Below are 10,490 nucleotides of genomic sequence, written 5' to 3' on the forward strand. Positions count from 1 at the left end.
AGGTTAGAATTTTCATGAACTATAGGAGTTATTCACTCAATTCATGCTCAGCAAATTAAAACTTTTGTTGTTCTTATCCAACCCTGGAAGAATCAGTATGGTTTCTCAAGAGACTCCCAGTCTTACTGGTGCTGTGTTGACTTTCCTAAAACTGATCATGCCAAGCATTGTGAAAGGTACAACTGTGTTTAGTTATAAATACAGGTGTTCAGTCATGGAGCACGGTATTTACAATCTCAGAAATCTCTTTGCTCTATTATTGCTGATATACTAGTGTCAATTTTTTTCACTCAAACATAAAGAAAACTGGGTATTTACACATGTTCTTCTTAAGTAGTATTTGACTGATTTTTTGCAAATTGCATGCAAGAACATTACAGGATGCCACGATTATTTTTGGCCCATATTGGTTTAGTTGCTTCCTTCTACATATGCGTTGTAATAAATTCTTCTGCATTCAGTACTTCTAATTACCTTATTGCATGCTGGCTTTTGCAGAAGTTCAATTTACATAATGCCTGTGAGTCAGAATCAAGATAAATTTATAGTTACACATATTAGTATTACCTAGCTCTTAAATGTCTGACTTAGCACCCTAGGAGACTTGAACATTGTATACGGTTTGTTTTAGACAGCTTTCTAATCCTAAAATACTGATGAAACTGAGATAGGCAAATCAAGTAACAAGGCACAGTGCCACGCTGTTAACAAGAACTCATGAATAGACAGATATTGTTCAAACCAAAAGAAAGAAAATGGGTGAAAGCTAAAACAGTTGAGTGTGGTTAAAAGGCCTGATAAAAATGTTGTGACTGTCACTCAGTTGAGTTGTCTGAGAAAATGAAAGCTGGTATGAGCTGATGAGATTTCCTGTTCCATGTCATACAGAAGCCACAGGGAAGAATGGGATTGCTTGCCAAATTGTCTGTCTTCCAGGAGAGATATAAATATGTGTATGCATTTCAGGTGGCTAAAATTTGAAGAGGATGTTGAAGATGGTGGTGATCGATGGAGCAAGCCTTATGTAGCAACTCTGTCTCTGCACAGTCTCTTTGAACTGCGAAGCTGTATTCTTAATGGGACGGTCATGTTGGACATGAGAGCAAACACTCTAGATGAGATAGCAGGTTGCCGCAAAACTTTTTTTTTTTAAATATTTTATTCCTAAATTTTAATCTATAACTTGAGACATTTTTGATGGTGTCTTTTTATGTTCTTGAAAATACTGTATTGAAGAAATAGGTGTGTGCATGCTTACTGCAGTTTTCTTCATCTGGTTGTAAAGAGCTGATCCCACAGTCCTCAGTTAGAAGGAGCTATGCTGGATGAGGAGGACCTCCTTTATTGCATGTTTTAGGCTGAGGCCCAGAATTTGCCTTTATGTTCTAATCCCTGAATGTGTTCTTTGTTTCTACAGATGAAATGTAAATATCTGCCAGAACATTTTAGGACTTATTTGTGCACTTTAGTAACATAATTATTAATCATAACTTGGCTGATGTTAACTTGTTGCCATTAGTGCAGTTGATTGTTGCACATCTGGTATTTTTTTTCACCTTTATAAGAGGTGAGCAGAAATAAATTTTGTACGTGTTGTTTGACCTACTATGTTGAGCGTCCTCACTAATCACATGGTCATTTCGGATACTATAAAATCAGCTTTGAAGACTTCTGTATGTGTGTGTGTGTGTATATACCCCCACCCCCACACACCTGCTTAGCCTTGAATGCCTTTGAACGAGTTTTACATATTTTTCCTGGTATCTCTTGCTACAGGTACCACACAGTGGAATGCCTTCTCAGGAATCATGCTAGGCTTAGGGCTGACCAACATGTATGTGCAGGACAAGCTGTTTTGGCATTAAAAGCTTTGGCAGTGCTTGAAACATTTTCTTGTTTTGTTTTGAAATCTTCAAAATTCACTTAGGAAATTGGTATTCCCTTCCTATGTTCCTGACTTACTGAGTAAGAGTATTCAATACATGGTTTGTAAAAGTAACGTTTTGGTTTTTAATTTATTTTTAATAATTGAATTTAGCAATAATTTTAATACATAAGAAAAATAGTTATTGCTTAATTCTGTGTAAACAGCAGTGTTTTAATAGCAGGCATTTTAGTTGGAACTAGGATGTCTTAAGAGGTTGAATTTGTTTCAAGTTAATTTTAGGTGCCATTATGAAGCATGTAGGATAACAATCCTTGGCGTACAAATGTGTTGTCTCGTTTCCCTGAGCCAGGAATACCTAGTAGGTATTCTTGGTTCTTACAAAAAACAGGAGAGAGGGGGTGGCCGGTTTCCTTTTGAGAAGCTATAACAAAAGGTGGTGTGTTGCCAGTAATCCCAGAAGGAAGCTGCACTGTACTGACAGAGACTTTGCTGCATGTAATTTTGTTTGTAAGGTATTCTGAGCCATAACCTTTTTCATTGTGAAAGGTTCTATGTAATTGCAGTTTACCAATACAGTTAGGTTCTCGATACATTGGTTAAGACTGGCAAAATATATTTTAAAAGTTGTCACATAGGTTCATGTTGAATTGTGCAGGTGTTGGGTGGTGTGGTTTTTTTGGGTTGTTTTTTTTTTTTTTTTAAATTAATGAAAAATAAAAAGGTAGCTAAGAAATCTCAGCAGATATTTTCTCAGACATGCAGGCTTTCTTTCCTGGTGTGATCATACTGATGAGATGCCCTTTCGAAACTTGGTGGTGTTTGACAGCTGCTTAGTTAGTTTTAGATGATATAACTAGCTTTTGTTTTACACTTCCTCTTGTAAAGCATGTGAATCGCTTGAAGTTCGGTAGAGAGACTCGGGAACTTAGGGCATCTGAAAGAGTTAGGGAATTCATCTCATTCTGTAATAACTTTCACTTTTGTATAGTTGAATACTTTCAAAATAGGGAACACCAGGTTAAGACTGTCTTCAGAAATCTGTTATCCATTGTGTTTCTGTCTTTGTGTGTTCACTTCTAGTGGAGGGTTGTTGAATACATAGATGCTTTTTTTTTGAAAGGGAGTAGCCGTTGAAAGTTGAAGTAAATGACAATAAATTATAAAATATTAAGTAACGTATTTCTTAAAATGATGCTACTAATAGATACTGTCTCTTGGATCTGCCTGTTGTGCTTTCCTTATTCTCACATTTGCTGATTTAGTGACATCTTTGAAAATTTCCTGTGGATTCTTGAAGATGACTTTGCTAAAGAAAAGACTTTTCTTTTTTTAAAATAGATTTAATTTTTCTTATTATTTGGTGCAACTACAGTGTTTGAGTGTGGTGAAGGAGAGATTTGATAGCTATATATATATATGTATAATTTTTTTTGTTGTTGTTATGTAGATATGGTTTTGGACAACATGATTGCCTCTGGCCAGCTCGATGAATCCATAAGAGAGAATGTGAGAGAGGCTCTTCTAAAAAGGCACCATCATCAGAATGAGAAAAAATTCAGCAATCGGATTCCCTTGGTTCGGTCTTTTGCAGATATAGGCAAGAAACATTCTGACCCTCACTTGCTTGAACGAAATGGTGAGATAAGTTGTAGCATCCAGTTTGTTCTAACCTCTTAAATAATGTTCTCACTGGGAGATGAAGGAAAACTCAGCTGAAAATAGCAGATAAGTGTTTCCTTCTTGATAAGCAAAGAACTAATGATAACAATGTGTGCTATGTGTAGCTGTGGATGATGTTTCTTATTTTTTTGAACTTACACAAACATTCTACCTCCTGCCTGTATACATAGCATGCATTATTGTTTTGAAGTATAGAAATAGACCCACATTGATCCTAATGTTTTTTAGGATATGCTTGAATAAAATGTGTAATGTTTGAGGAATTTCAGCATTGTGGCATAGCTTTATATGTTTGTCAGATGGATCCTACTTGCTTATTCAGTCTTTATACTAGAGATTTACTTTGTGGTCATGTCATGAGTTCAGCGATGCTGACAATTACTGTGTTTTAATCCAGTGTTGTTATGTTAATATGACTAGAAAAAGTTCACTCTCCTAATGGTGAAGAAATTACTTTTAGGTAGGAGCATGTTTATTACTGTTTATTTTTACCTTGTTTTGTAGAGAAGGATCTAACGGGAAAAAAAACAAACAAACACAAACTCAAGAAAGGTGTTTGGAATATTTTTATAGGCTGCACTACATCTTTTATTGAACCAGTTGCTGAAAATATTCTGGAATATCAATACATTTACTCTAGACATCCAGTTCCAAAGTCCAAATAGCAATATATACTGCAGAGCAGCGTATTTTTATTCTTTTATTTCTTATGGCCTCTATTTCAGTCTCTGTTCTTTATGCTTTCTTTTGCCTTGCATTAACTAAGACACACATAATTTCAACTGAAATGTTTTACTTTAGTGAAAACTTAGTACTCATTTCATGAATCACTCCTTGAAGTGAAGTTTCTTTCCTGTCTTGAAAGATGCCTCATTGCTTAGAACATGTTCCACTTAGTTAAGTGCTTGTTGGGAGCTCTGAGTTCGATACATACTTGGAGTATGCTCCAGCAAATGTCCAAGCTTGCTGATACTTTTTGTTAGCTAGTGAATATATGCTGCTTGCTCAAATATTTCCCTGATAGTTTCAGAATTATTTTCTCTAGAATGAAAATACAAATAATTTATATAAGAGCATAATTCCTTCTATCACTTCTGACTTTCCTGTTTTGTTTAGCAAACATGAAGATTTCACATGTAAACTTGGTTTTGCCCATTCTTTAACACCTGTATCCCCAGTTGTAATTCTGAGAATTTTGTATTTGAGGTCTCTTGCTTGTCAGTTGCTTTTCATGTATCACTTCCACTTTCCAGTGCATTTTATTCTTAATACTATTCCTACAACAGAATATGGAATATATGCTGAAATAAGAAACTGGTATAACATGATGAACTCTTTGCCAGCATATACTGATTTACTTTTTCTTTATAATCCTATGGTTACCCTCTAATAAACCGGTAAACCAAACTTGCATATGTGCATAATACTTTTTAGGCTCCTTTTTACACCTGTGTGTGTTAGGATATCTCATGTTTGTGATTCATCACATATATACCAACAGAAGTCTAGTTATTACTGTAGTGATTAATACAGACAAAATCAGCCAGTTTGCTTTATTGGTCCTCTTGTCTTTACTGCACTGCAGTTTTAATAGTTGGTCTTTGAGGCTTTCGTTCTTAGTTTAAATCAAGTTTGTATCTGTAGGATCCACTTTACCATTGGTGGGGGGGGTGGGGGGGGAAGAATGTGACCTTTACCTAGGCATACTTTTTGCGCTTCCTTCTTGTAAATTGTTCTGTCGTTGTTCAACTTATTGGTCTCTGTAGTGCCTAGTATAAACATGAGACTAAACATGTCTAGTTTGCTGTTTCCTTGCTTGATGGCAAGGTATGTGAAAACAGCACGTTTTTGACTTTGGGGATTGTAGGAGAAGTAAGCAGTATTCTTCTCAAGGAGACTGCCATCCCAGGAAAAGTGTTTGTGGTAAACAGGAGGAATGGTATCGCTAAACCTTCTAATGGAAGTGCTGATATGAGGATAGACAGTCTCTCTTCCTGCTTAAGGAAGAGCTGAAATCCACTACAAACTTAAATCTGAGGACACCATGACAAGACTATGTTCTCTTTATATGAAATTAGTGGGACATTGAAACTGGATAGGGCAAGAAAAAGAACAATGGATTTTGGAGCAACGTGTTTGGTTTTAGGCAAATGGGGATACTTGGTAAGTCACAGCAAGAAGAAATGGAGAAGGGACTATGTATCTCATCCTCGTGCCCTCTTTGAAACTATGTATTGAGGCTACAGCTGGCTAGGAAACTTCTTATTAAAACAAGACACTTACTGGAAGACAGTTGCATTTGACATGATTAGATATGTTTGAGCGTTTCATTTTGAAATATTTTAATTTTAAAAATTAACGATTCTTTGTATATAATGGATGCAGCTAACTGTGAGGCCTTGTAATGTTTTGGCTGCTAATGATTTTTTAAATGTATTTTTTGGATGGCATTAAAGGTAGCTGCCGTGCAATTTGGAATGAGAAATTCTTTTAGGAAAACTTAAGAGTTTCAAGAGATACAAAATTTTTTTTTTTTTGTTACATTAACAAATCTTACTGGCTTTAAGATAATATCTTCTCCCATATATCTTTGGAGTTCTAATTAGTACTCATGAGTAATTTCTGGCTTTTCTAATGTCTGAAATCAGATTTGCTCATATCTTGTCTTACTTGCATGAGTGTGACACTTTTGGCCCGTAAAGCTTGCAATTTACTATGTAAATTGTTAATGCATATTTGTGTCTTTTTTTTTTTTTTTTTAAGTATATCCCTTTGGTAAGCTTCATGGTGTTTCATTTGTTTTATCTCAGGGGAAGGCCTTTCAGCCTCCCGCCACTCTTTGCGAACAGGTCTCTCTGCCTCAAATATTTCCCTGAGAGGAGAAAACCGTTTGTCAGTTCTTCTCAATTACCTTCTTCCTTCTTCAAGAGCTGGAACCCCGGCAACCTCAAGGTGTACAACCCCCGTAACTACCCCTCAAAACACACCACCCTCCAGTCCTACCTGCAGCCACCCACCAACCACAAGTGGCCAGCCAAGTCCACTTCAGGGCAAGGAATTGCTGGTGTCACCTGCCAGTGATGATATTCCTTCAGTAATAATCCACCCACCCGAGGAGGACTTAGAAGTGCAGGAAAGCCAGGAAAAGAAGACAGAGGAAAATATTGGCAAAACACCAGGCAACTATCAAAATTTAAGCTGTCCATGTGTGATGCTGTCTGGGTCTGGATCACTTGCATTGCAATGTTTTTGGCACATAACTTGGGCACAAAGGAATATGATAACGGTTACCTCTGCCTGCATGTTTTATTTCTTCTCAGTTGTGACTGTTTTCTTGTTCGGCATTTTTAACTTTTTAGCTTTCAACTAAAGCCAGCACAAAAATTCTTTACTTAACCTTCATTTGTGTAATTAAAAAGGAATATGGTATTTTAAAATATAATATATAAGCAAAATGTCAAAAATGGTGGCCTTTTCCTTTCACTCACCTACAGTCCACGTCAGGTTTTGCTTTGTTGTTTTTGTCAGTGGTTGAAGTAATGCTTTAAACGAGTGTTTGATATCCTGAGATAGCTACAGCCAAAGACATAGGGAAGTATTGGAGATGAGTATAAAAAGAATTACGAAGGATGCAATAATCAGGAGTGTTTGTAGTTTAGTTGTATCACGAAGTCTTTAAGCAGTTTTATTTTTGCTTTTGTGCTTTTAAAGACCAGAGCCATTAAAGCCAGTAGTAGTTTATGATGGAACTGGCAGGTTCAGTTCACCTATAACTGTTTCCAGATAGCTATTCATTAGTGCACTGCTTCAGCATCGGACACTTGATTACTGTTTTATTGTTTTTGCTATGCAAAATAGGATAAGGTAGTTAAGAGTTTATAATTGTAGGTCAGAGCTCAGCAATTTATTAATAAATTGTCTTGCAAAGCTATTGTTCTTTACATGTAACAAGTTATGTAGATGTATAGATAAGTTGAAAGGATGGAAAGTTCTGGCGGTGTCTTTAATTGTTTTTAGTAAATGTTTCATAACTTGTGCATTCTGCATACATACTGTTATACTTGCTTTACTTTTGCAAAATTATCACCTGCTTAGAGACTTTTGGATTCTCCCAGATAGATCATGTTTTTTAAGGGGATCACCTCTCTCTTTAGCCTTCAGGGTCCTCCTGCCTCCCCCCCCCGAAATTTATCTTGCCAAAATCTAGCTTGTAGGTTTGTTTGCTTTATGCCTATGTGTATTGGGGGGGGAAAGCTGATTTCACTCAGTTCTTTCATCAGTCAGGCTTTTCTTGGTTTCCTTCCTCGCTTGTTTAATAAGAATACACTGCTACACATAGCAGTGAAAATACGCTGACAGAGAAAAGGCTGTGGTTATCTGCCTTTTCACATTTTGCAGCCAAGTCACTGAAAAGGAAAGAGCAAACTATGCTGTAGGCCGTCATTTTGAGTTGGAGTAGGGGCCCCATCCTTGCTCAAATTCAGAAAAGTGAACAAAAAACTTTCTCTGACTTCCTTATGGGAAATGAAGAGAATTCACATGAAGATCATTGTCTCTCATGGGTGATCTTTCAAAGGTAATTAAAAACCAGAAGTAAAGTAACAGATGTAATTGCTTTTCCAGTTCTCATTTTTCTACTCATCTGACAGGAATGACAGCATGCCAGACCCACAGCCTTTAGAACCCAAGAGAAGGCAAATAAATGAAGATCAAGTACTTGATGCTATTATTATCACTATTAAAGCTTTCCACCAGAATCTCCAAGTCATGTTGAAATTGCGTTTGTGCCTCAAGGGGATGTTTCTCATAAAGGAAAAATCTGAAAGGGATGCTTTCCCAGTTAATCCATAAATAAAAGGCTTTCCAGAGAAAGATGAACACCAATAATGATGAAAGACATTTTTGTTTTCTGGGTTTTTCCCCCCTTTTTAATTCAGGAAATCATCTGACCACAGAAAGACACATTTTCCTTAGAGATGCCTTTGAAGACATTCTCAGACTATGACTTCAGGGCTGCAACTGGACTAATCTCTGGGAGACAGACTCAGAAGGGAACCCTGAAAAGGAAGTTATCTTCCTTGTATTAATTAAAATAAATAAAAAAATCTTCCTCGTCCATTCCACTATAGATTATGGTCTGTATTACCTCTCTAGTAATTCAGAATATTGCAGCCTGAATACTTTTTCCACGTCTTTATGATTGAGTTGAGTTTGCCTCCTGTGAGAATTAGGAGACGTTTTAATTTTCTAATAGATGGCTTTCTTCTGTTTAGCATTCATCTATCCTTGGCCTTCTGCTATTCAGATTTTATTTTTTAGTCTTTATAAATAGCTGGAAAGTTACTGAACTTAATGTGAATTTCTGTAAAAGGAGGGAAGAGGGGCACACTTTCAGTCTACCACTTGATTTTTATCAGCCAGTCATCAGTTCATAGTAAGTCAACCAGGCAAAGGGTTCTCTTTAACAATTTTTTTTTCTTTTGTCATCAGTTCAAGAACAGCTTTTGTTTTCCCATCTTTGAAACTGTTGAATAGTGAATTCCATAGGTAGAGCTAGGAAGAGAGCTGTGTCATAGCTAAAGATGAACGCTGTTAGTTCACCAGCATCATTAAGCTCTGTTAATGTCTGTGAACAACAGCAAAGCAGCCTGTTTTAAGGGGTCTTTTAGTTCACTGATAAATGTACTTTGAAACTGAGTAAAATAATACTTAGAACAGCTTTGCTTTTACAATAATTGCTTCTGAAAATAATAATTCAGAAAGGTTTACATATTTGCCTTCTAGGATTTGCCTTCTAATACTTTTTTTCACGTTAAGGCTGCATTGGAATTTATTTTTAAAAATTGATTTTTATTTCCTCAAACACAAATGTGGTGTGAGTTTGTATTTAAAGTTTTGTATTTCATAAATTTTGCCTGTATAAACATAAGCATGACTGTTCCAATATAATTAGGTGTTGAACTCCTCTTATTTACCCCAACTTTTTTTTTTTTAACTGAAGTGGAGATGTGAGGCAAATGGCTGTATTCTTGCTTTCTTTTTTCAGTAGATAATGTCCATTAGATTTTTGTGATCACAGTATTCAACTAAGTGTAGTTGGCTAGAAAATGCACATGATCTTTACTGAAGGAGTAGTTCTAAGTACTTTAACTTGAGTGCTCTTATGAGGTTTTAATCCAAACTTACTCAAGACTCAATCCAGTTGTCTTTTGAAGGAGGCAGGTGGTATATCTGCGTAACAACATCAAGAAGAGTACTGTATATTTTTAATGGTCCCCTCAGTAGCTTGGGTAAGACTAGATGAATTCCCTGTCTCACAGTCTGGAAAAACTAGGTAGTCTTTCTTTTAGCAGTAGCCTCCGAGTTTCTATCTACTGAAGCAGAGAAGAGAAGGAAATAAGTTCTTTGATTAGTGTGAGATTTGCATAGAAGTGTTCCACTATTAGAGATGATAATTTTTTTTATTCTGAGTTTCCCTGCAAATATCAGATTGATTGATGTGCATAATGAAATGCAGTATCGTACGGAAACGCTTGATCAGGTCTGAAAACCTGTAAGCACTATTTTCATGTGAGCAGAGCAGTCTGTCCAACTGCAAGACCAACAGAAAACTATTTACACATGGTTTAGTATTAGACAACTGTTCCTGTATCAGTGCCAAAACTTGTGGACCTTAACTGCGACTGGTTGGAGAAATTTTGAAGGCAAACCTTTTAGAAGAATCAGTATCCTTTCAGTATTGAAATAATAAATTAGTTTATGCTAATATGTAGAATCCTTATTCTCCATCTTCCTCCTTGATTGTCTCTCCGCTTTTTGTTCTAGTCTCTGCTTGCTTTTGCTCACACGGCAAAAAGTGCAAAATGATGCATTATTGCTCATCTTTCATCAGTCATACACATCTTTGGTTACCTTTATTGTT

General features: G+C 36.2%; 1 protein-coding gene across 1 annotated transcript in view; it reads left to right on the plus strand.

The window, feature by feature from the left end:
* SLC4A7 (solute carrier family 4, sodium bicarbonate cotransporter, member 7) overlaps positions 1–10,490 on the plus strand; it is a 68,963-nt gene that overhangs the window by 25,557 nt on the left and 32,916 nt on the right. The window contains exons 5-7 of the mRNA XM_009324179.1: positions 967–1,127; positions 3,336–3,524; positions 6,379–6,747. Coding sequence (XP_009322454.1) covers positions 967–1,127; positions 3,336–3,524; positions 6,379–6,747 — 719 coding nt within the window. The remainder of the gene's footprint in view (positions 1–966; positions 1,128–3,335; positions 3,525–6,378; positions 6,748–10,490) is intronic.

The sequence above is a fragment of the Pygoscelis adeliae genome, unplaced genomic scaffold (genome assembly GCF_000699105.1).
Source record: "Pygoscelis adeliae isolate BGI_AS28 unplaced genomic scaffold, ASM69910v1 Scaffold25, whole genome shotgun sequence".
In the NCBI taxonomy this organism is placed as follows: domain Eukaryota; kingdom Metazoa; phylum Chordata; class Aves; order Sphenisciformes; family Spheniscidae; genus Pygoscelis; species Pygoscelis adeliae.